The 26010-nt window shown below is 35.5% G+C and overlaps 4 protein-coding genes across 4 annotated transcripts; 2 read left to right on the forward strand and 2 right to left on the reverse strand.

Moving 5' to 3' along the window:
* The first annotated feature begins 1461 nt into the window (after positions 1-1461).
* On the forward strand, positions 1462-5591 carry LOC112509903 (thioredoxin F-type, chloroplastic-like). Its single transcript, XM_025115110.1, has 3 exons — positions 1462-1874; positions 4731-4830; positions 5357-5591. Exons 1-3 carry the CDS (start codon positions 1552-1554, stop codon positions 5489-5491), a joined length of 558 nt encoding a protein of 185 aa, XP_024970878.1. The 5' UTR covers positions 1462-1551; the 3' UTR covers positions 5492-5591.
* Positions 5592-6248: 657 nt separating this feature from the next.
* Positions 6249-6992, reverse strand: LOC112508572 (protein MOTHER of FT and TFL1 homolog 2-like). The gene is made up of 3 exons (XM_025113243.1): positions 6736-6992; positions 6550-6590; positions 6249-6472 (listed from the first exon to the last, which is right to left on the reverse strand). The coding sequence occupies exons 1-3, from the start codon at positions 6990-6992 to the stop codon at positions 6249-6251; spliced, it is 522 nt and encodes a 173-aa protein (XP_024969011.1).
* Positions 6993-12461: 5469 nt separating this feature from the next.
* LOC112509662 (aspartic proteinase-like protein 2) lies at positions 12462-19113 on the forward strand. Its single transcript, XM_025114739.1, has 11 exons — positions 12462-12606; positions 12744-12967; positions 14131-14260; positions 14341-14588; positions 15303-15527; positions 16640-16802; positions 16877-16950; positions 17517-17607; positions 17938-18013; positions 18254-18325; positions 18921-19113. The coding sequence occupies exons 2-11, from the start codon at positions 12744-12746 to the stop codon at positions 19067-19069; spliced, it is 1452 nt and encodes a 483-aa protein (XP_024970507.1). The 5' UTR covers positions 12462-12606; the 3' UTR covers positions 19070-19113.
* Positions 19114-19578: 465 nt separating this feature from the next.
* Positions 19579-23904, reverse strand: LOC112509661. Its single transcript, XM_025114738.1, has 5 exons — positions 23752-23904; positions 22416-22642; positions 21553-21633; positions 20791-21138; positions 19579-19760 (listed from the first exon to the last, which is right to left on the reverse strand). The coding sequence occupies exons 1-5, from the start codon at positions 23882-23884 to the stop codon at positions 19659-19661; spliced, it is 891 nt and encodes a 296-aa protein (XP_024970506.1). The 5' UTR covers positions 23885-23904; the 3' UTR covers positions 19579-19658.
* Positions 23905-26010: the final 2106 nt, after the last annotated feature.

Raw genomic sequence — 26010 nt, forward strand, 5'->3', positions numbered from 1 at the left:
TCCCCACCGTATTGAAGCAAATCAGCATCCCCAACAATAATATATTATCACCTTTGTACAATAACAAAAGCACATGGCAACCGGTACAACATTAAAAGACTACAAAAAATGAAAATAAAAATAGTTGAAGAAAATTAAAATAAAAATTTAAAATAAACAAATAAATGAAATTAAACACACAAATAATATATACATATAGCCTTAATCATCTGAAAACTTCATATATTGTGATAACCGTGAGAACCTTTATCTTAAGATATTGTTTCACATGATTTTTTTTCATTTACGGCTGATATATATTTTAATATATTGATAAACATATATTTGTTTCACAATGTGTTGTTTCATGTATATGCGGTTTTACAGTGTGAATTTTTTTACCTGTCACTTTTGTTTCATAAACTTGTTAAAAAACGATCACATTGTAAAATAAATAAAGGTTATTTTCAAAAGAAACAAAGCATGACCAAATAAACAGTGTATTCGAAGACTTATTTGGTAACAAATAAAAATAGAAAACCCAATTCGTGATATTTCACATACCACAAGGACCAAATCTGTAACTCACTCTTGTTTTAATTATTTAATATTGAATTAAGGGGGTGTTTGTTTGCATGTTAATAGTATTTTTAAGAGACAACATCTTAATCGTGTAAAAATGGATCTTGTTTGGCAAAAAATTAAACCCTCTGAACCCTTGTCAAAACCCGTGAACCATTTTTTATCCGGGGTACATCTAAATCATTCAGAAGTCTCGTCCTTCCACATTTGCCCTTCAAGTATCGATCTCTCTCTTCCCACGTCAATCCACTCCCTCTGACGATTTTCTATTTCCATCGATCTCCTTTCACGCCCGATCTCCGCCCACGGTATCTCTTTTTCTCCTCTTTTTAGCTACTTCTGACGTCTAACCATGATGATATTGTCTCACGTGATATTTCCTTTTATCCATCCACATAATCTCATATAAGACTACTGGTTCTTTTAGCCATTGTTGTTGACTCCTCTCGTGCCGACATTGTTCCATGTGATTATCAATATGGTGTTCTTTAGCTACTGTCTATTTTAGCCGTTGTTGCTATATTTAAATTACACATTATTTTTTTTGGTTTTTTTGCCACTGTTGTTATCTTTAAAAAGTTTTTTATGATACTTTTTGCAACAACAAGAAAATCACTATTTGGATAACAAGTAAAAAAAAATTCAAGTTGCTATTCTCATTGATTACAAACCATAGGGACTAAAATTGAAAATTTTCAACCACATTAATGAAAATCACAATCTTTTACAAACTACAGGGACTAAAAACGTAATTTACTCTAAGTTCAAATAATTGAAAGTCGCTTATTTGAGTCAAAAGGTTCAAAAGGATGGAAAACAGCCACAAGAAAATTCTATACCGAAACTACCCTTTAAGATATTCGTATCAAATTGATCAAACCCAAGGACAGTTTCGTACTTTTACATCAGATATCTTACCATCAAACTTTTGCCGTCACATTCCCCACCAAGCATTCAAATACTCCGGGATTCCCGTCTTCCGTCACTACAATGGCCTTACAAATCCACCATCTCCGGCCACCGATTCCGCCGGCGGCGGCGTTGTGCTCAGTCGGATCACTGTCTTCATGGCCAACCAAACAGTCTACCATCGCCGGAGACCTTCGCCGGTCCTTCTCATTAGTGAAGATGATCGATAGTAAAACCAGGAAAAACAAAGGTTTGAGGTATTCGGTGAGGGTGAGATCGAGCTTGGAGACATCTGGTTCAGCTGCAGTTGTAGGTCAGGTTACTGAGGTTGATAAGGATACGTTTTGGCCAATCGTTAATGCTGCTGGTGATAAGACTGTCGTTCTCGATATGTACACTCAGTGGTAATTAACTGACACGATCCTTTATCCTGCATTTTTCTGTTATTACCTTGAAAACATGTAGCATTCATTGATTCATTGAATTATTGATTGTTTTGTCTATACATGTTGATGATAGTGAAGAATCAGTGATGGATCTAATTAGTAGAATTCACTTTGAGCAAGTCAAATTTGATCATTCGCGTCCATAAGATCGAATGTTTGATTATGGAACAAATCAGTAGGACTCATCCATTTGCAACTACGGAAAGGGAAATGAAGTTGATGAAATTTTACTTATATGGAGGGAATTGGACTTAGATATGAGTTCATGTTCCAGGTACCCTTAGATTAGGGGATGAAATGATGAATATGTGTTAAAATGCTGCCTGTTTGATTACCCTTGGATTAGGGGGTGAAATGATGAATATGTGTTAAAATGCTGCCTGTTTGANCTGCCTGTTTGATTACCCTTGGATTAGGGGGTGAAATGATGAATATGTGTTAAAATGCTGCCTGTTTGATTACCCTTGGATTAGGGGGTGAAATGGTGAATATGTGTTAAAATGTTGCCTGTTTGCTAATTAGTTTGGACTATGAAGTAGGAAAGCAATGTGATTCATAGGTTTGTTAGTGCAAGATGATTTCATAGATACAACCTTCTTTCAAACATTCTATATCACCCCACTTTGCTTCAAAGGTTCCACAGTCCCACAGTGGTCAGTGGGTGTTGACTACGGTTTATTTATGGTTAGAGATCATAAAATATTTTCTCAAATGTATTTCAAGTACTTGAGAAGCTTATGAGCTCTTTCCTAGATCTTCCTTTGTTGTGTTTGGGTCTAGTTTGTTTTCCATGGACCTTGTATCACCCTTTATTTGTGGTTTACAGTTCAGATGGATATCGGTTCCAGTAAGAACAAGTCAAACGACTGCATGAGTCCTTGAGTTACCTGTGTTAACAGCTTACACGGAGATACAGAAGAGGGCCTGTATGACGGTATATGGTAGCTTAGATAAGTTATGATTAAAATGGATCAAGGTGATAGCTGGGTGTTAAAGCCTCACCCTTTATTCCTTTTAACAAGCAAGATCATCATGATGAGCCTCATCTTCTACCTTTCTTTTATTTAGAAGAAAAGGTAATAACCCAAAATTCTATGCCAATCAAATCTTGCATCTGATCCACATACACCTTTACAATTTAGGTCTAGTGATGTCTATTATAGAATTTAAATTTGTCTTCCGAATCAACCATAGAAAGAGCTCATCCTTCCCTTCACTAAGCATATAAGAGCCCTGCTGAACAATGTGTGTCTCCATTCATTCCTATGGAGTTGTCTACTTGCATATTGCACCTAGACTCATTGCACCCTATAGGACCAGCTGTTGGCTTCTCTTTGCTTGATACTTCTCTCTCCCGTTGTTTTTATTGTTGCAGGATAATTTGTTTTATGAACAATATTTTTGTAAATATATTTCTCTTTATATTCACTTACATGCTAGATGGTGTGATCGGTCGGTTACTGTTAGGGGAGTTAATTTGTGTGATTGGCAGGTTACTGTTATGGGCGTAAATTTGTTCTCGGAAGCAAAATTGGAATACTATAAGTCTATAAGGCTCAACAAATAAGCAGCATTAGTCAATATTTGTTATTGAAGTTTATTTGGGTGTCAACCATGTTCCTTATCGACATTTTTTTGATTGGCAAGATCCGTGTTAGAACATTGAGTGCCTAGTTCATGTACATTGCAAGGTAGTATTCAATCCAGAAAAGAGTCAATCCTTGATTTCTGAATGGCTATTGAGTTGGATTTAACATTAATAAGTGACAAACTGGGGAAATCTTTCTCATCATTTTCTTAAGAAAAGGTCAACTATGGTGCACCCAAGTTATTGTTTGAATCCAACTTGATTATTTTGAACTAGTTGCTTGTTAACAATTGCATGTGACAAGTGTTTATTTTATTATTATAATCATAAATAACATAGACTTACACCTAATTTTGTTTGTATAGCCAATGTTTTTAAAACGATGAATATATCTGATGGAAATTTTCTTGTTTTAGAAAAGAAACAACCAAAGAGATGACTGTGGAATAGAGTTTGTAGAACAACAGAAAACCCTCACCCAAGTAGTGAAAGCCCATGCCTCCGAGTCTCGTGAAGAGAACAAAAACAAGAGAACATAAAAGAGGATAAGAAAAAAAAATAACTCCCTCTTTATTTCAAGTTTTCAACAACCATGTGGCTGAGAATACATAATGGAACCTCACAAAGAGTGCGAACCACATTACACATAATAAACCCTTTTGATTAAAGCATTGGGTAAAATACCTTCTTATATGACTTTAAAGCTATTTGCGTATAGGACTCTAATTCAGACACCAGTTTAATGGTTTTGTATAATTTGCTTCATGAATTGAATCCAATCATTACAAATTGTATAACACATCGTACGATTTTGGGAACAGGGCTAACTAAGCATGGTTATCTAAAGGTTGATATCAGTTGTCTTGACTGCTTGATCTTACTACCTAAAAAGAGAAGGATAAAAATTTGTTGCCTATTAATATCCCATCAAACATTATAACCTACCATAAACCGATTATGACGTTGCATGATGATGTGACATATGAATGGATACATCAGTTCAGCATCACACCACATCATCATATGGTAAGTTAGATGGTATATTTAGGGGCTTTAAGATTCGTCAGGCATCGATTGGATTTGACTGTTGAATGCTTTATCTTCTAGTATGTTGCGAAATATACAACCAACCATGCATGAAATACAACCATATAACAGGTCCTAGTCTTTTTAATTGTCTCTCTTTTATTTTGCCCGTGGTTTCTGATTTATTTGGAACTTGATAGGTGCGGTCCTTGCAAGATGATCGCTCCAAAAATTGAAGAATTGGCTGAGAAGTATCTTGATGTTGTCTTTCTAAAGCTTGACTGCAATCAAGAAAACAAGGTATGTTTATCATTTGATTTTTATGGATCTTTTATCACTTGTCATGGGTAGGAGTCACAAAAAATAGATAAACACGGCAATTTGCCTCACACTTGTTTCAATCACGTAACAACAAGATTATATACTTATCATTCTACTAATGAAATCAATTACATGTCTTTTTGTTCAATTTTAATCTAATTACCTAAACATAAATCATCAACTATTGAGATTATTAACATTCTCTTTATCATATTGTTTATCATTTTGTCCCATATTTGACTGTTCATATTAGTTAATTTGATTAAAATTGAATAAAAAGATGAAATTGATATGATTGTAAGATTACAAGTATGCAGATAGATCCTCTTGTTCGAGTGTATAATTGAAAAATCGTTGTGAACAATTTACCTATTTGCCCACTTTACGGAGAACACTTTGCATGGACCCTATGGGACTGTAGGACCATAGTTACTCGAAACAAAAAATTAAAAAATTAAATGGATGGGTTATTTCGGTAGATCGTAATTTTGATCTTTCTTGGCAGCCATTGGCAAAGGAGCTAGGCATAAAAGTGGTTCCTACCTTCAAGATTCTTAAACAAGGTAAGATTATAAAAGAAGTTACTGGTGCTAAGTTTGATGATCTAGTTACTGCTATGGAGGATGTTAGATCCAGTTGAACAACTATAATGTTAAGAATTCTTATGTTTCAAATTGATTATCTCAAAACTGTTCGAATTCCGCCTTTCATATGCCTAACAAATGTTACCCTTTAAGTGCTTAAATTACACACATCTTTTTAAAGGTAAGCCTTGAACTTATAACCGTTAGTTCAAATTAAACGAACCCAGTATATCCCACCTGCGGTGGGGTCTAGGGAGGGTAGGATGTACGTAGACGGTAGATCTGACCTTTACCTAGCAGAGCAATTGTTTATGTGAAGATCCCGACTTGTGAAAAGTAGACCTTGTTAATACTAAGGGCATGTGCATTAGCAACTTAATGAGTTTAATGGGATTCGCAACTTATTCGGTCAGCTATACATGGCTGTTTGGTAGTGGCTTAATGATATAAAAAGTGACTTATCCAGTAAGCTTCTAGGGGGAGCTTTATGCAAAAAGCCAAGTTTTTTTCAAACCCGCCCCTCCCAAAAAAAAAACATGCTCCTTCTATCTATGAAAAAACCCTCCAAACAAAAACTTCCCCAATCTCTACTAACAGATCAATCCACACAGACAACCATACAGGAATTGGTAAAACCAGTAGGCTTATGAGTCTAACATAAATCACTTATACAGTCTTTATGTAATACTCGTTGCTATTTTTATTGTAAAGATCTTATACGAAATGATGCCGATTATTGATATACCATAATAGTAAAGAACGGCAGGTACGATACATAGAACATATATGTAATGAAGTACAACCCCCCATTAATCATGCTTTAGTCTTCTTCTTAGTCAGCCTTCGAACGTTATAGTAAGCAATCCCAACCGGATTTCCGAGGTTATGCTCCCTTGCAAAAGCTCGAACCCTAAAGTGTACTCGAGACTCGAGTGTCTCGATATCATTAAGCGAAGCCCGTTGCTTGTACAGAATGAGCATGTAACGGTGGATACCAATGTGAGGGTTAGGTCCTTCATATGAGACAAATTCAGTACCTATTACATACATAATTACTTGTAAGCAATCAATAACATTAAAAGCGAGACCGAACGATTAATTTAGTCGGGTTTACCTTCAGCACACGACTTCCCGCCAGGGATGTTAGTCACGATCCTGAAACACATTGTTTGAATGTCAGAAAACATAATTGAACATTGTGACACTAACCGAAGGGTCAATGCCCCTACAGTATCTGGGTTACTGGTAGATCCCAACCTCATTAGAAAGACACTAAAGTTAGAGAGAGAGACAGACGAACCATGAAACGAGTTCTTTCAACTCGGGCTCATTTGGGTTCGGAGCATCCGGGTCTATCATCACCAATGTGTATAGCTCGTCGGGGTTTCCACCGATGAGGACCCTTGGTGTAGCTTTAACCATAGATACATTGAGCTCACGACCGTTGGTCAATTTATTGGTTCCGTAGTAGACGGTCATAGTGATCATAGGAACAAACGGTTCCACTACGCCTCCAAGGACATCTCTAAGAGCATCAAGATACGCGCTTGAACTCATTCTGAACTGTGTTTTTATGTCTATATTACACTTATATTCAAGTCTCGTTATATATAGAGGACGAAAGCGTTGTGAAGGCGACGAGTCTTGTGAGTACTCATCACATGAAAACATACATTTCAAGTCACGCCTTGTAAACCCTACAAAAGCAAGTTTGAACACAACAAGCAAAAACATGAAACATAAAATGACAAAACAAGGGTTGAGCTGACCATCAGCTCAACCCTAACCCTCGCCCTCGACCTCATGGCTCTCATTCTTGACTATTGATTATGGGTCAGTATTTTCACGCCATGACACATGAAATACACATATCGACTATCTAGTTGTGTGTCACACTGCTCAACCCTGCTACGTTCCATCCACCCTCATGGCTCTTATTCTCGACTAATGGATTGTATGACATTACTTTCACGTTTATGACACAAGAAATACATGAACCATAAAATGACTAGGGTTGAGCTGATGACGCTCACCCTCATGGATCTTATTATCGGCTATTTGATTGTATGTCAGTATTTTCACGCTGTGACATATGAAATACACATATCAACTATCTGGTTGTGTGTCACACAGCTCAACCCCCGCTACGTCCCATCCACCCCCTCATGGCTCTCATTCTCGACTAATGGATCGTGTGACATTACTTTTCACGTTATGACACATGAAATACACGTCTCGACTATTTGGTTGTGTGTCACATGATGCATAAGTAAACCTTGTATGCATGTACGCTCATCGGGGGTGTGAGACATAACGACTACTATGCACTATTATGTGAAATATTTCATTATTTATTCAGTGTCAGAATCATGTGAAAGTTTTTTTCAGTTTTGTGAGAATATGAAAACAAGTGAAAATATTTTATATTGTGTGAATGTTACGTTATATTGACTGACAATTGTAACATTTACATCACATGTAACTGTGTGTTATGAATGTTACATTGTATCATATGGATGCTGTAACATCTACACAGTTTCGAACAGTTTAATTGGAGTAAAAAATAACGTATTTTACCATTTTATGTCCATTTTTTTTACCTTATGCACGTAATTTCGAAAATAAATAAATATTTATATTTTATTTTCATTTTCTGTTTGAAGGACCATGTTATTCGTAAACAGGAAGTCCAATGTGCATTTTATATATCTATTAGAAGTGTAACTATTAAGATCCAACAAAATATAAAATTTAACTGTAAAAACGGAAATTCATCTGTTATATTTAGCCGCAGTTATTCTGATGAGTGAATACAGAGTCAAATCGTGATATTAGAAATGTTATCGCCATCATAACTTTCTTTATATTCAGCAACAGTTATTCTGATAACCGTAAGAAAACCGCTACATCCTATCTTTAGTGAAAATAGATGAATACGAATATAATTGAGGGTGTTTAAATATTTCAGGATTAACAGAAAGAAACATACGGTTCAATGAGTCAAATCATTACATTGCTATTGTTTGACGGATGATGATATGCATATAGTATAATACGATGAAGGATTGGGTTCATGTGAGACAAAGCTGTTTCCGTGAGACACAATTTTTACACTTGAAACTTCACAACAAAATGTTGTGAAGGTAAAAAAAAGCCGAACCTTCATAGTAAAAACGTTGTGAAATTGAATGTTACCTTCACAGTATTTTATTGTGAAGTTTCAAGTGTAAAAATTGTGTCTCACAAAAACAACTCTGTCTCACATGATCCCAAATCATACGGTGAAAGAAACAATAAACAACACATCTCTCTCTTTCTAATAAATTTTGAAAGTTTTAGAGAATCTGTTGGAACATAAAAATTTCGAATATTATTTTCTTTATTTAAATAACTTGTTGGTGTTTTTATTAGAGTAAACAGATATGATATCGATTGAAAGCAGTTGGATCATGGTATGTAAACATCATCTCCAGTATCCATCGTTGATTTCTTTATATTCAACAATGGTTGGTCTAAAAAATGTACGAAAATCATTGCATCTTATTTTCAATAGAAAGAAATTACGACGAATGTAATTTTGAGACGTTTAAATATATGCAATTCAAGAAAAAGAGAATATCGGGCCCCTTTTTCAAGCCCAAAGCCCGGCTCGGGCCTAAAAAACCCAGACCTAAATTTTGCTCACTAGAAAAGGTTTGGAAGGCGCGGGCGGAGTCCCGAAGAAGGTCGAACCTTGTGCATCTCTAGTCTGGAAGATAGATTTGCAGATATTGCCAAATAAAGTATATAATCTTTCTTCTGCTCTATCTATGGTCACAGTGTAACTATGGTCAATAATTCATATTTAAGGTGGTTGTATTATATTATCAGTGACGTTGTTTCAGATTTAACTGTCGTTTAATGAACCGACACACGTATTCATCTTCATATGTGTTTATTGATGGAACTCACAAAACATCGGGTATCATGGTGAAACCGAAACTCATAATTGTTATATCAAATTGAGTAGTTTAGCGATATTACATGATACCCTACAAGTTTCTACACTGGTATTAGGTTTTCAATCTAACAACTCGACACGTAAAACATGGTATCATAAAAGCATGAATATTTTGTTGGTATAATCATCCCTTAAATGACCACCACGATGGTTTGGCTCGCTGAAGATTATGAATTCATGTACAAATCCATTCGACTCTGGTCCCTTATTAGACGACCATGATTAAGTACAAGTGACGAATATGATTAGGGTACGTAAAACCGATATCTAATCTTTACAATTTTGGTGATTTATCGTCAAATTATTCTCATATGAATACAGACAGGGTTAGCAAAAATTATATGTAACGTCCATAATTTCAGTGATTTATCGTCAACTTATTCTTATAGAAATATATTTTTTAAAGTTAGCAAAATTGATATCTAATCTCCATATTTCATTCAGATATGGTTAGAGTCGGCAAAACCAATGTCTAACCTCCACAATTTCGGTGATTTTCATCAACTTATTCTCATATCGATATAGTTAGGGTTAAGAACATTGATATATAACCGCCATAATTACGGTGATTTATGGTTAACTAATTCTCATATGTCTCACTAGGGTTCTAAATATAACGTCGGTTTTAAGACCCTTTACGAGTATAAGGAATTGAAGGTTGGGTAAATTTATTTAGAGAGTAAACATGTTTTTTCAATAAATACATGAATCTATCATCACACGGGCCCGATCATGTAACTGACTCCTTGAGCTATTGTCAAGATTTTGTCGATTTGCGGAAGTCATTTCAGAGAAAGAAAGTGATAAAAGTCCTCCGCAACATGATCATGCTTATCGCCTGACGACGTGGTTCCTGAAACCAAGAACCACGAAAGATTTATCGCGTTGATATAAACTAGGGTTAAAATTTGCTTTTGGTTTAGACCATAGATGGACCGGTTTCACTGAAGACAATAAACAAAACAAATTTTACTGTTATAATGTTCCAAAACTAAACTGAACCGTGAAAACCTCCTGACTGAATTGAACTAAAACAACCAATTCATGTAATTATACAGATACTATTTTTGTAACGAAAATAAATTTGAAAATTGTAATTAATCAATTGATGCTCTAAAAAATCTAATACGAAAAGGTCGATTTTGTTTTTTTTAACACTCAAAAACCATCTTGATAAAGAGACTCAGAGGGGATGTTTGGCAGTTGCTGGAATGGTTTGGTGCAGATGATTAAGTGGTCAGAATGATTAAGAAGTTCTCATGATATAGTGCAAAATAAAATATAATTGTTTGGTAATTGTTTACAACAAAATTAGGGCGCTGAATGGTTAAGGAATGCCCATGATACAAAATCATTCAGATGGTTTTATAACCATTAAGAAGCAGACTTTTTGCCAAACAAGATTTGCCTCTTTACGATTCGGAAGCTATATTTTAATGGAATTATTAAGAGGTAAACAAACCACCCCATCTTCAAAGTAATTGTTACGACGTTAAAAATATCAAAACAAGAATCGTATTATCATAAAATTAAAGGTACACCAAATTACGCAAATTCACACTTTCTTCAAATTTGCTTGTTTTACTCTAAACTTCTGGAAAATTAAAAGCGCAAAAAGATAAGGGTATTTTCGGAAACAACATCTATATGCTTTAACACAGAATAAACGTTTGCATATATCTTATCCTCTAAACCTTAATTCTAAAGTAATAGGATAGTATAACGTGTTTCTTTGTAAAAAAAAAAAAAAAATCAAAACAACACCAATTTGCAGAAAACATGATATGTGTTTAAACCTTAATTCCGAGTGATACATACCGTGTTTCTTTGATTTATTCCAAAAAGCAAAATCATATAACTCGAGGGTTTTCTTGAAAACAATCTTTTTATATGGAAAAAAAAATCTTTATACATCCATACTCTTCAAACCTTACCTTAAGGTCTATTTGTTAGCAGTTTAACAAAACTCACAACTTATTCGGTCAGCTATACACGATTGCTTAATAGTGATTTAATGATATATAAAGTAACTTATTCAGAAAGCTTATAGGGGAACTTATGCCAAAAAAAAAACAAGTTATTTTGCTCCCAAACATGCTTTTCCTAATTAGAAAAATGGTCCTTCAATCTATGAAAAAACCATCCAAAACAAGAAATGTTGCAATATGGACAGACAAATTAATCTACACAAACAACTTTATCTACACATAACTTAATGAAAAACCAGCCAAACCTAATATAATGTGTTTCTTTGTAGAAAGATCAAAATAATTATGAAATTGCAGAAAACATGATCCACCCCTCCTCTTCCATCCTGACTTTACAACTTATTCGGTCAGTGTGGGGCTTACGACTTATTCGCACAGAACATGGCTTAATCACACAGATAGAAATTGTGTGTTGTCCCTATTCAGTCACAAAAATGACACATCTACCCCTTATTTAAAGCATTGCCTCCTTCCCAAATGAGACACCCCTTCATCAACCTCTTTATGATTTTTTTGTTTTGATGTTCAAATAATTAATATTGGGGGGTAAATCGGTCATTTTATGTTATTCAGACTGTTGGTTCAGATAGAAAAAGTAAACAACAACACCTATTTATCCAGACAGACAAATTTATCCGGACAGATAAATTTATCTATACAGCACTTAATAAAAAATTTGATAAACAACTTTTTATTCAATAAACTTGTAAAGAGAACTTAGTGTAGAAAACCAAGTTTTATCCCAATTGAAAAAAATGCCTTTTTCATCTTTGAAAAAACCATTCTAAACAAAAATCTTTTCATATATAGACGAATTAATCTACCCAAACAATTTGAATTATACACGACTTAATGAAAAAACAAAATCAAGTCACATAAAAAAATCAAAGTATTTATCAATTTGCAGAAAACATGATCCACGCCCAAAACCCAAAAAGAACCCAAGAAAACCCCCAAAATTCACATGGTAAGAGTGTCGAAAAATAAGTAGCGGGTTATCTTGAAGAAATTGGCAAGCTAAATATAGGAAAAAATGGAGAAGGAAGATGAAAAAGGAAGAGGTGGAGGAGGTGAGTCCAATGCCACAACAAACGTGATTAAAGCTGTTTCTTATGTAACCCCAATCCACAAAAGCTCTTGATCCGTTGCTCTATATTTGGCCTTTCCCTTCATCACAATCGAGGTGGGTTTCTATCTCTTTGCTTCAATCCAACAACTACACTTGCTTCCCGATAATTTTAGGGTTTACAATTGTTGATAGTTTTCAATTTTGAAGAAACCCTTTTGAAATTTTGTTATTGTGATTTTGAAATTTTTGAGATGGATCAGAATCAAGCAGGAGTTGTTTTTGTAATTGGGTTTCTTCTTGTTCTTCAATTGGGTATCTGGGCATCCGCCAATGTGGTTTTCCAGGTTCAGCATAAGTTTAATGGCGATAAAAGGTCTTTGACTGCATATAAAGCTCATGATTCCTATCGTCACCGGAGAATTCTCTCCGCTGCTGATCTCCCTCTCGGCGGCAATGGCAGCCCTACCTCCTCTGCGTCAGTTCCCTCTCTCTCTCTCTCTCTCTCTATATATATATATATATATATATATATATATATAATCATCAATGACTGCTTTAAGGCATAAATTGAAGTGGGGTTTCTTAATTGTGATAATTATCTGGTGTCTGTGTCATCTGTATAGATTTAGGGTTTTTCTTTAAACCCTCCATTGATTGTTTATCTTTTATGTATATATGGTCAGCTATAGGGGTAGACCGCAAAAAAAATGAAAAACTGAGGAATATCATGATAACCGTTCATGTGGACCATATGTACATGTGTGTAACATGCACACGTGCATAAAAACTAAGAAACAACTTCAATTACTTGTATGCACATGTGCATACCGTCCAGTTAACATGAAGGGGTAAAGGAAGGGGTAAGATGTACGCTGATGTCGGCAGATGTGACATATGTCTCAAAGAGTAGAACAATTGTTTTCATGAAGATCTCCGGCTTGTGAAAGCCAACACATTTACCGTAGTAGATTATTTTGGAAGTATAAAACACTAAAAAGATCTTCTTTTAGGTAATTGTGGGTATGTAGCCCCGCTTACACGCACTCACTAGTCCCCAGGCAACCACGAATGGCTTGAAGTCATCGCAGGTGAACCTCCATGGCTACAAGTGGCAGCGCCTAGATTCCTCTACATCCCCCTGGGCCTTAACCAGTACGCCACAACCCAAGTGGTTCTAAAAAACGAATCTTGAATTTTGAATATATGGAAGTACAAATCTGTCTTTGTGTCTAATTATTTGCAACCATGGAAGTTTTGAACATCAATAATATAGATATATAATGTGTATATATAGTGTCAGGAGGAACCCCTAGTAACTGTAATCTGGAGGGCATGCACATGCGAATAACATGCACACATGCATAAAAACCAAAAGACAACTTCAATTACTTGTATCCACATGTGCATACCGTCTAGATGAATGGTTACCCGAGTGTTCTTCAGTTTTTCATTTTTTTTGGGGTTTTTCCTCCGAACCTTCCTCTCTTTCTCTCTCTCTCTCTCTCTTTCTATATATGTATGTATATATATATATATATATATATAAAATAAAATATCATTTCACATAAAATTCAAGGTAAGAACCAAGATTCTTGCAACCATGGAAGTTCTCAATGTTTGTATGGTTACTTCTTGTAGGCTCTATTTCACCAAGATTCAAATCGGGACTCCTCCACAAGATTATCACGTGCAAGTCGATACGGGGAGTGACCTCTTATGGGTGAACTGCGCTGGATGTGCAAATTGTCCGAGAAACAGCGATCTTGGAGTACGTTTCTTGAAATCTTGGGAAAAGATTATAATATCGATTTGATTGGCTTACATTTCCTTTAATTTTCTCGTTTGCAGATCTCACTCATGTTATACAATCCAAAGAGCTCATCAAGTTCCAAAATGATTACTTGTGATCAAGATTTTTGCACATCCACACTCGACTCCTCCAATAATGAGTGTATTGTGGGGATGCGATGTTCTTATCTTGTTAAGTATGGTGATGGGAGCTCAACGACAGGTTATTTTGTTAGAGATACCGTACAACTTGAGAGGGTTTCCGGGAACCTTCAAACAGCATCCATGAATGGGAGCATTACATTTGGGTGCGTTTGTTTTTTCAAAACTTTATCATATCTGACAACCGCTCAACTGTTTTGGGTAGAGGTCAGGTCTGCATACATCTTACCCTTCCCGTCCCATATAGGGATATACTGGGTTCGTTTGGTTTGATTTAGTTTTTCTGAATCTATTCATTAGTGGTAACTTCTGATTTTTTTGCTAAGAAATCACTACAATAACATTGGCTTTATAGGATGCCTTGAATGTCTAAGTGTCCTAATAAATACTTTATAAAATATAAGTTTATAGGACCAAACTATAAAGGCGTCATGTCTAAAAGTGTTACAATAAGTTTATAGGATGCTTTTAGGCGTTTAAACAATTTTTTTAGGACACTTGTAAAATAAGTTGTCCTATTAGTTATTTTTTATTGGACAAACTTTTGAGAAGTGTTCTGTAAACCCATCTGTCTATAGGACACTTCTTCAAATAATGTCATATAAAGTAGCTAATATGACACTTTATTTTAAGAGGGTCCTAAAAAACTTGTTAAAATGCCTAAGAAGCGTTCTATCAACCTATTGTAGGCTTGTAGCACTTCTAGATATGACGTTTTTTGGTTTGGTCTTATAAACTGAAGTTCTATAAAGTATTTTATTAGGACGCTTAGACATATTAGGCGTCCTATAAAACCAATTTTATTTTAACGTATTAGTCTTCGATTCTAATCTTGAGTACGCAATTTTTATCCAAGATAGGTGTGGAGCGAGACAATCGGGGGGACTAGGTTCAACCCAACAAGCACTAGATGGGATACTAGGGCTCGGACAGGCAAATTCTTCGATAATTTCGCAGCTTGCTATGGCTAAAAAGGTGAAAAAGACGTTTTCCCATTGCTTGTCGGGTTCTACCGGAGGTGGGATTTTTGCCATTGGAGAAGTTGTGGAGCCGAAAGTTAATACGACACCAATTATTCCAAAGGAGTAAGCATCCTTTCATGTTCCTAGTTTTCTAGGCCTTGTTGCTAATATGGTCTCGTTTCCTTTTTAAATAGTGAAAAAACTGTTACACCGATTTCACTTGGTTATTAAACACACAAAGAGATTCGTATTTGGTGCACCCAAATTTAGTATTTCTTAAAACTAATCCCACATAAAATGTACGCAAATAAAGGCTAGACCTTGGGGCTCCTCCATAGGTCGTCAGTTCGAGTGTTCCCAGGGCCATCGGAGATTTTCAGGGCCCATGGAATTAATCGAGGTGTACGCAAGTTGGCCCAGACACCATGTTTACCAAAAAAAAGATCTCGTGCTTCCTAGTTGATCTTAAACGAAGCTTAGCTAGCAAAGGGGTGGGTGCCTTTGCTGAAACACATAACAGGTTCAAGTTCGAATCCTATGGAAGACGGGTTTGAACCCCTCCACCAGCCTTAGCCTTTGAGCCAACTCTGAAATGCCTCCTCACAGGTGGTTCCTACTTCCTAGGGGCCGGTTTCCATTATGTCAACTTTGACATCCTCCTCACATATGGTTCCTAGGGGCTGGGTTCCACCGAGTCAACTCTGAAATGCCGCCTCACATGTGGTTCCTAGGGGCCAGGTTCCATCAAGTCAACTCTAAAATGCCTCCTCACATGTGGTTCCTAGGGGCTGGGTTCCACCGAGTCAACTCTGAAATGTGGTTCCTAGGGGCCGGGTTCCACTGAGTCAGCTCTGAAATGCCTCCTTACATGTGGTTCTTAGGGTCCTGGTTCCACTGAGTCAACTCTGAAATACTCACATGTGGTTCCTAGGGGGCGGGTTCACCATCTCAACTTGAAATGCCTCATCACATGTGGTTCCCGGGGGCAGGTTCTGTGTGGGCTGGTCAAGGTTGTTGGTAACTGAACTTTTTGCTCAAGTAATGTCATGTGAAGTAATGTAGAATGCATTTTTTTCGCTCTTTCTTGGTTTCCAAACCACGATGCACCTATCTACGATTCTCAACGTGCGAGAAAGATCACACATGAATAACTTTCTAAATAATCCGGCTTTCTCCAATCTTCCAACGTATCAGCATAATAAGTTATCTTGATTACAATTTTATCTACGTCACAGGACACATTTCAATATCGAACTGAAGGCAATTGAGGTGGGTGACGAGTTTTTAAGACTTCCAAGGGATATATACGACGGTCGGACTAGGCGAGGAGCAATAATCGACAGTGGTACGACCTTGGCTTATTTTCCAAACGAGATATACAACCAACTAATGCGATCGGTATGTGAAAAATATTTCAACCCTTTTTGCATCCTTTTTTAAACTTGATTCTCATTATCATCCTTTTGACGTAGATTATGGTCGCACAACCAAATATGAAACCACACATAGTTGATCATCAATTCAAGTGTTATAAATACCTCGGAGAGTAAGTGTTCGTTTTACTTCCTCATTATCATGTCGTTAAACTTCTAGATGGTTCTAGATATCGATTATACTCCCTCTGTCCAAAAATAAGTATCTACCCTTAATTATGAGATGGAGAACTATATTACTCCTTTTGTTATTAAGGGTAAAATTGTCTTTTAGTTGATTAAAAACATTTATATTTTAGTTTGTCCCAAAATTAAGTATCCACTTTCAAAAGTGACTAATTTACGACTCTACCCTTGATTATGAGATGGAGAAACACATTACTCCTTCTGTTATCAAGGGTAAAATTGTCATTTAGTTGATTAAACAGTGTAATAATTACATATTTCTAAAACTGTGTTGTTTTCATTGTGGGTATTTATTTTAGGATAGAGGGAGGAATATTTAGAGCACGAAATATGTGAAATGGATTAAGAAATCTTTTGAACTATGATATGTACTTAATATTGGAACCTTGCGGCGGGATGCCAAAAAGATTTAAAACCGTAGTCCAGGTAGCCTGCGATGTTACGAAACACCAATTTGAGAAGGCATGTAACGTTGTGTTCGTATTTAATGCAGCGTTGATGACGGTTTTCCGGTTGTCACGTTTCATTTTACGAATACCCTTCCGATGAAAGTTTATCCTCATCAATATCTCTTTCAAGTCCAGGTATATTCCTTACGTTTAAGTTTTTATTTTTACCATTTTTTAACCTTGATATCTAACGTCTTCGACCCAACTAGTTCATGGATTTAAAAAAGGCCCACATTTCTATTTTGGTTCGTCCCATAACGAGTGTTTGTTTTCCAATTCTACCCTTAATTATGAGACGGAGAAATTCATGACTCGCTCGGTTATTAGGGTAAAATTGTCATTTAGTTAAGTAAAAAGTGTAATAGGGTAAAAATGTCATTTAGTTAATTAAAAAGTGTAATAATCACAATTTCTAAAACTATATGCCTTTTTTCATTGAACGTTCGTATGCTATTGTATTTTCAGAATGAAGATTGGTGCATCGGTTTTTTGAGCAATGGCGTGCAACCGAAGGATGGAAAAGACGTGATCTTGTTGGGAGGTTAGAGCGTAAAATTTCATGAAATTTACGACAAATATCTTGATTTTGTGGGTGGTTTTACCTTTTTGGGGCGGGTTGGTCGTTTATGTTCATAGTTAACGTATATGTTTAATTATTTGTCGGATTTTAGGTAGGTATCTTGGTACACATTTCGTGTAGTTACCATTTCACCTTGTGAATTCCGTGTATCGGATATAAAAAAAAGTTTCTAATTGTTTTTTATATTCATTTCGTGTGCAGATCTTGTACTAACGGATAAGTTGGTTACGTATAATATGGAAGATCAGACCGTCGGATGGACGGAATATAATTGTAAGCGTGCTTTTCTCTTGTTTTCTTCGGTTTTCGACACGTTCACATGCACCCCCCTCCCCTACTTGCCCCCTTTCAGTCCTACGAGCATCTCCAACTGTTTCTCTATAATTTTCCCGTAATGGGTAAAAATCTCCACATAAAAGAAAATTACATCCAACGGAGATTCCAGCATTAATTCTATTATAAAAATATATTGAATACTATAAGGGGCCGTTTGGTTCGAAGGAATTTGATGGAATTGGACTTTTTGGTAGTGGCTTAATGATATAGAAAATGGCTTATTCAGTAAGCTTCTCACGGGAGCTTTATGTAGAAAGCCAACATTTTTCAAACTTGTACCTCCCACTTAGAAAACACACTCATTCCATCTATGAAAAAACCCTCGCGGACAAAAATCTTCCGAATCTATACAGACAGGCTAACCACACAGACAACTTTATCCATACATGACTTAATACAAAACCAACCAAACGGCCACCAAGTTCTCACCTATATCATTGTAGTTTGGCCGGTTTTCGGTTGATACGCTTTTTCTTGATTGAAATTGTGAGCCGGGATGGCAAATATGATGTCGGTTTTGTTGTTGTTTCAGGCTCGTCGAGCATCAAAGTGAAAGATGAAGAAACCGGGATGGTGTACGAGGTTGGTTCCCATAATGTTTCATCATCCGCTCGTAAACGCAGGGTGGTTTTCGGTTGGGTGGTGTTTATAATAGCTGCTTCTAAAATAGTAATGTATTAAAACAAACCAAAGCCAACAGTTATATAAATAAATATGTGTTGATATATAAGCCTCAAAATCTCTTTTCTTGTTTGGTGATGTTAAGAAAGGCCCGTTAGGACCGATTATAGACCCGGTTTCAGGCTTTCGGTCCAAGATTTTGGACGTTGGTCCGGTTAACGTCAAGGTCCGGTCAAATCTCTGCTTGGTCTAGTACTAGGGCTAGGGCTAGGGCTATGGTCTGCTAAAAGTTGCGACTTTCATCACTATGGTTCTGAGATTGCGGTTTACGTTCGTATGGTTTGAATTTCATTGTTAGTTTACATATGTTTGTGAAATTGTAAATTTGAAAAATTAAAATTTTAATATGATAAATCATAACCATTTATTATAAGAATCAATGGTCAAAATTGGTTAATAAAGTTAACACAATAAACTTGGTTAACATTTGAACCAACCCATATATATATATATATATGTGTGTGTGTGTGAAAGTGTGTGTAAAGATTACAAGAAGAAACACTGGTTACAGAAAAAATCATTTATAAAGAAAGATTTATAAGGTATGAATAATTAATTAATTACATTTAGAGGTTTACTTACAGTGGTTTTACAAAGTTGTCCTCAAGAACTGTACCAGAAAGTAGATGAGTGCAAGAAACAGTGCCAGCTGATAAGCATCCCTCTGAAAGTCATTGTTGCTTTGGAAAAACTGCATCCAAACCCATTCACCATTTCTAAATTTACCTTCTATAAATGTCTTAATAGACTGCTTTATATAATTTAAGTTTATTGAACCAAACACTTGTGTATTCTATGTAAAAGTGTTGTAATAAGCTTTAAGACCATCTATAAATGTCTTAATATACTGCTTTATATAACTTAAGTTTATCGAACCAAACACTTGTGTGTTCTATGTAAAAGTGTTATAATAAGCTTATAGACCGCTTTTGGACGTCTTAACAAACTTTTTAGGACATTATTGGAACAAAATGTCGTATTTTTTTCTTTTTATAACACTAATTTTTCAACATATAAAAGGTCCTAATAGGACGCTTTATTTAAAAAGTGTCGTAAAAAGTTCATTAAGACATCAAAAAACGTCTTATAAACTTATTACAACGCTTTCAGATAAGACATATAAGCATTTGGTTCGATAAACTTAAGTCCTATAAAGCAATCTATTAGGTCACTTGAACAGTTTTAGTGTCCTATAAACCCAACTTTGTTGTAGTGACAGGTTCACATAGAACAACCCCCCGTTCACTAAAATGAAATTGGTCGTATGTAGAAGCGATATAAAAAAAATATTTTATAGAACCAAACCAAAAAGGATTATGTATAACAGTGTTACAACGCTTTTGAACATTTTAACAAGTTTTTTAGAACGTTTTTAAAATAAAGTATCGTAACTATTTTATACGACACTGTTTGAAAAAATGTCATGTAAAATGTCGTATAAATTAGCTAATAGGACACTTATTTTTAAAAGTGTGCTAAAAAGGTTGTTAAAATGCCTAAAAGTGCTCTATAAACCTATTGTAACGCTTTTAGATATGATGCTTTATAGTTTGGTCCTATAAACCTAAGTTTTAAAGGTATTCTATTAGAAAGCTTAGACAATCTAGGCATCCTATAAAACCAACTTCGTTGTAGTGATTGCACGAATCGGGAAAACTTTACGCCCCCGAAGAATCGATAGCGTCTACAAGATCCTAAACGAGGTGGCATGAAAAAACTACCTTTGTGGGATCAGTGGGGTCGGGATATATCCCCGTATTTTCTTTCTTTGTCGAAAAGCGGCTCGACAAGTTCTTGACGGAATCGGAGATATCCTTTGCAGCCTCGGTTGTAGAAAACAGACGACGTGATGCCCAGAAATACGCCTGAGCAATGGTTGATGATGACGATAAATCCCAAAGCTCTTCGTGCTCGATAACTTGACCACTAATTTGGTTTAGTGTAAACCGAGCGTTTACTTTGAGAATCACGGGTCCTCCTACTCTAACTAGCGGGTTTTTCGGGTTCCCTTTCAGAGTCCACTTTATATTCAAGAGACTCGTAGACAACATCGACATGTCTTGCACACTCTGCAAGACGGGGTTTGCAGTTAGAGCATCTCCAATGGAGCGACTTATAAGAACCATTCTTTGGTCACATTATTGACAACTCAGCAAATTAACAACTAACATAAAAAACCATCAAAAAATAAAAAACTGAAGAACACCTTAGTAACCGTTCATCGATACAGTATGCACATGTATGTACAAGTAATTGAAGATATTTCCACCTGGTTTCTATCCACGGGTGCATGTCATGCACATGTGCATACCGGAAAAATTACTTGTATCCTCATGTGCATACTGTACAAATGAATGGTTACTAAGGTGTTTCTCAGTTTTTCATTTTTTTTTTTTTTTGCAGTTTTCCCTTTAACCTCATCTTATATATAAAAACTAACACGGAAGACGAAATCTTGAATAGATGTAAAGTAGCATCCGTACCACAGTTGGTTTATCTAGCGCAACGCTTGACCATAATGGTCGTTTGTATTTCTCGCGCCCGGTAAAACTTCTAACGGGATCCTGCAATCGGTGACACGATAAATATTTAGTCTCCGTGTAAACGTTAGTCCATCATAGTAGCAAAATCACCCTCTACCGATAAGTATTCAGCTCCTCAGGGACGGTCGATCAGATTATTCACGGAAAAATTCTTTCATAACAATGAAAAAGCACCAAAGGGCCCTTTGGCCTAGCGGTATGTGAGTCATTGGCTTCCTAGGATGTCAATGGTTCAAAACCTCATGATGTGAAAATACATAAAACCCCGAGATTACTCTCCAAAGGAGCCATATGAGGAGAGATTGGAGGTTCCAACATATATTGACACACATAAGTTGTCCTAGAGTGTTTAGTCCCTAGAAAAGAAGGCTACAAAAATCATTGTGGGTCCCACCAAATCTGCAAAAAACTGACATTGATATCACCGGTCGAGCCGGTGAGGGGAGAATCCCCCTTTTTGCAGATTTGGTGGGGCCTACATTGATTTTTTTAGCCTTTTCTCCTTTCGTAACAAAATTTAAAAGAAATGGGTGGTTATTTTTGAAAAAAAAAATTGTAGTTTTTTTCAGAAATATTTGTTAAGTCAAGAACCCGTCTCTAGAGTGGTAGACCTTGTGATGATATCATGTGAGAATATGTGGAACCTTGTTGGATAGTAATCTAACGAGGTTTCACATAGTATCACGGGAACAAACTAAAATTTAAATGTGGACACTTATTTTGGGATGGAGAGAGTACAAAAATTGATGAGCGGAGTGTAATATTTCGGTCTTATTCAAGAACTTATTATACTTGTTCGTTACCTTGTATTTTACGGAAACAGCATATGTTCCAAGAGCACGATTGCCCTCCCGGAGCTCTAAGATGTCACGTACGAGTTGTCTTGCCGTAGCTTCAACAGATGGGCTGCTAATGCATTCGAACTCGTTGCATAGCTCACCAAACTCCATGCCATCGACAATCTTGTCAGCCTCCGAATTACCGGTTATGCGATCCGGAGACACCTCCGTCGCTTTCGAGTCATTTGCAACTGCAGTAGATAGGCTCCGTTACTTTTGTGTGTGTGTGTGTGTGTGTATAGAGAGAGGGGGGTTCGGGAAAAAACCACCCAAAAATGAAAAGTTGAGAAACACCCTAATAACTGTTCTTCTGTACCATATCCACATGTGCATACAAGTAAGTGAAAATATTTCCTGGTTTCTATGCACATGTGCATACTTTACAGATGAATGGTTACTAGAATGTTCCTCAGTTTTTTATTTTTTTACGGTTTTCCCTTGAATGGTTGAATCTGACCCTATATATAGAGAGAGAGGGAGCTTCAAGGGAAAACCCCAAAAAAATGAAAACTTGAGAAACACTTTGTTAACCATTCATCTAAACCGTATGCACATGCACATCCAAGTATTTGTAGTTGGTTTTTGGTTTTTATGCACGTGTGCGTGTGCATATGCACATGTCCATGTTGTGCATATGCATGTGTGCATGTGCTGCAAATTACTTGTATCCGTCCGAATCAAAGGTTACCCAGATGTTTTTCTGATTTTCTTTTTTTATGTTTTTTCCCTTAACCTGACCATATATATATAAAAGGGACCTTCTTTTGAGAACTCTCTAAATCATGAGATCTTTGATAATGAGTACATAATGTGCTATTTCATATAATTTTTTTCATCCATAGTTATAATTTAATATAATGATTAACATATATTTGTTTCACAAGTATTCAGTTCACAACGTGAACCTTTTTTGTTGTGTTTGTGAAACAAAAAAATACATATAAAAAGTTTCACATTATGAACCGAATACATATGAAACTGAAACATATACATATTCATCATAGATATCATACTTAATTATATGTAAAAAAAATCATATAAAAAACAAAACTTTAAGGTAGAAGTTCTTCCAGATCCCACACATTTACCGACGTAGTTTTACTAAATAACCACAAAAAAATAAAAAATTAAGAAAAACTCTGATAACCGTTCATCTGTCCCAATAAAATTATAACACATAAATAAATGGTTATCTGTAGTTACCGTTAAGCTGCCAACAAACATTCAGCATTACAATGATTTGAAAAAGCAATTGACGACAAATCTGAATTCGTAAAATTGAAGGAAGTAAAAGTTAAACCTCGTAGTGGGGGGTAAAGACGGCGGCGACGGTGAGTGGAGAGGATGAGGTGGCTGGTGGCGGATCGGAGATTGAGGGCGGCGATGGGCGGATTAAGGGAAATGGTTGGTAGAGCAGGAGTAATGGCGGACATCTCTGTATCTTCCCATTCTGATCGTCATTTGGATTTTCTGTTTTTTTCTTTTCACTGGATAATGCGATTTTTGTATGCTGGGGATATGGAAATGCCACGTCATACAGCCTTAACCAACTTTTTGTTTTTTTTAATTTAATATATTATTAGTTATTAAATTATAATAAAGATATTTAAATGTAAATTAATTGTTATTTGATTAAAATATAATTTTTTTTAAGTAATGTATCAATTTAGAAAGGAAAAAGTTTATGAAATTTTCAATCGACTTTAGTGTTTGAAATAATTAAGTATTTTGAGAATTTTTTAAACAAATAAATCATTGGATATTCCAAAACTTGTTAAATAACTTTTTGGACTTTCTAAAATCTGTTAAATACATTCTTATGACATATAAAACTGCTTAATATGGTAAAATAATTGAGAAAAAGAATCAATGGATTTTTATATTTTGAACGATTAAGTCCCTAAAACTTTTTTTGAACCATAAAAGTACTTACATTAATGAGTTGTATAGGTCATAAGAATGTATCTAATAGGTTTTAGAAAGTCCAAGAAGTTATTTAACATGTTTTGGAATGTCCAATGACTTATTTGTTCCAAAAAATTGTCCAAAGACTTAATGATTTCAAACACTAAAGTACATTGGATTTTTTTTAAACTTACCTCCTTTAGAAATTAGTTAGAATGCGAAGGTTTTTATTGAAAGAGAAGTTATAGTAATAAGCATGAGAGGACATCTGAACTCTTGATCACTTTTAATCTCATGTTCACTCATGAATTGCGCTTTAGAAGAGAATTTATCTGATGCATCTTCGTAGATCTCATTAATGTTGGCATTCAATTAGAATTAATCCAATTGTGGAAATATCTTCTTATGCTTCTCACTGTAACTTCCCTTCTCATCGGAACCTAACCTTTAATTAGAAATCCCTGTAAGTGGTGGGTAATTTCTAGATAATTTCTAAATCTGATGTGACACTTTAGAAACTATATTAAAAACCGTATTGTAATGGATAATAACAATGCATTTTAATTTTAGATAACGTTCAAGAAAATACAACCACCCATCATAACTAATGAATCTTTAAACTTTCTGAAATCGAACAAATAAATATGTAAACTTACTAAAACTGAGATAAGCCAACAAACTTTCATATTTTGGAGTGATTAGGTCCTTGAATATTTTATTGACCGAATAAATCCTCAGATTTATAAAACAAAAGAAATTTACCATTTCTTTTTTCTATGTATCAACAAATCAGTAAGAAAAGTACAACAAATCAATTGGGTCCAGCTCGGCTAGGACTCGACGATCCGAGACCGGTTATAGTTTTTGTCAAAAAAGTAGGCCTGGTCCGACGTGGACCGGTTATGGGCCCAGCCTATTTTTTTAATTATTACCGTTTTATTACCGATACCCAACGGCTATATGACCGTATTTTCCATTTTGACCATACCATTTATCCTTTATTTACTATATATAAGTCATATGATGTATGGAGAAAGATACCAACTCACAACCTTTCTCGTTGGTTACTGTTTAATAGCTTTTGTAACATAATTCTCAACAATTTTAGCATTCTAATTTTTTGATGGTTTCGATATTTAAGTATGTCGGAATCATTTCAAAAATTTGTTAATTTTGTCAGATAATGTATCATTTCATTGCCACTAATAGCGTTTTACTACAGATTTCCAAATAGCCCGAAAACTGAATAACGCAAAACTCAAATAACTAGAAGCCGAAGTTACCAGGAAAACCCTTCATTCAGTTTCAGTCAAGATGGGTTACTCAACTTCCGATTATTTTGACACCCTAGGTGTGCCCCCGACCACCCGACTTCCTAAATCCGCCACTAGTTCTAAATATGGTTGCTTAAATTCAAAAACGACATCAGAAGTTACGGCTCATTGCCTTGCTTTGTATAGATTCTTGAAAAAATACTATTACTATACGTTAATACGTAGCATGTATGATTCCGTATTCCAACAATTGCCAAATTGGAATTTAACAAATGCATCTCTTTTGCAAACATAGGTTTTCATGGTTTTGATACAAGAATGAGGTTTAGCAGAAAACCTCAAAAAAATGAAAAACTAAGGAACTCAATAACTCTTCGTAT

This window comes from Cynara cardunculus (assembly GCF_001531365.2).
Source record: "Cynara cardunculus var. scolymus isolate 2C chromosome LG 3, CcrdV1, whole genome shotgun sequence".
In the NCBI taxonomy this organism is placed as follows: domain Eukaryota; kingdom Viridiplantae; phylum Streptophyta; class Magnoliopsida; order Asterales; family Asteraceae; genus Cynara; species Cynara cardunculus.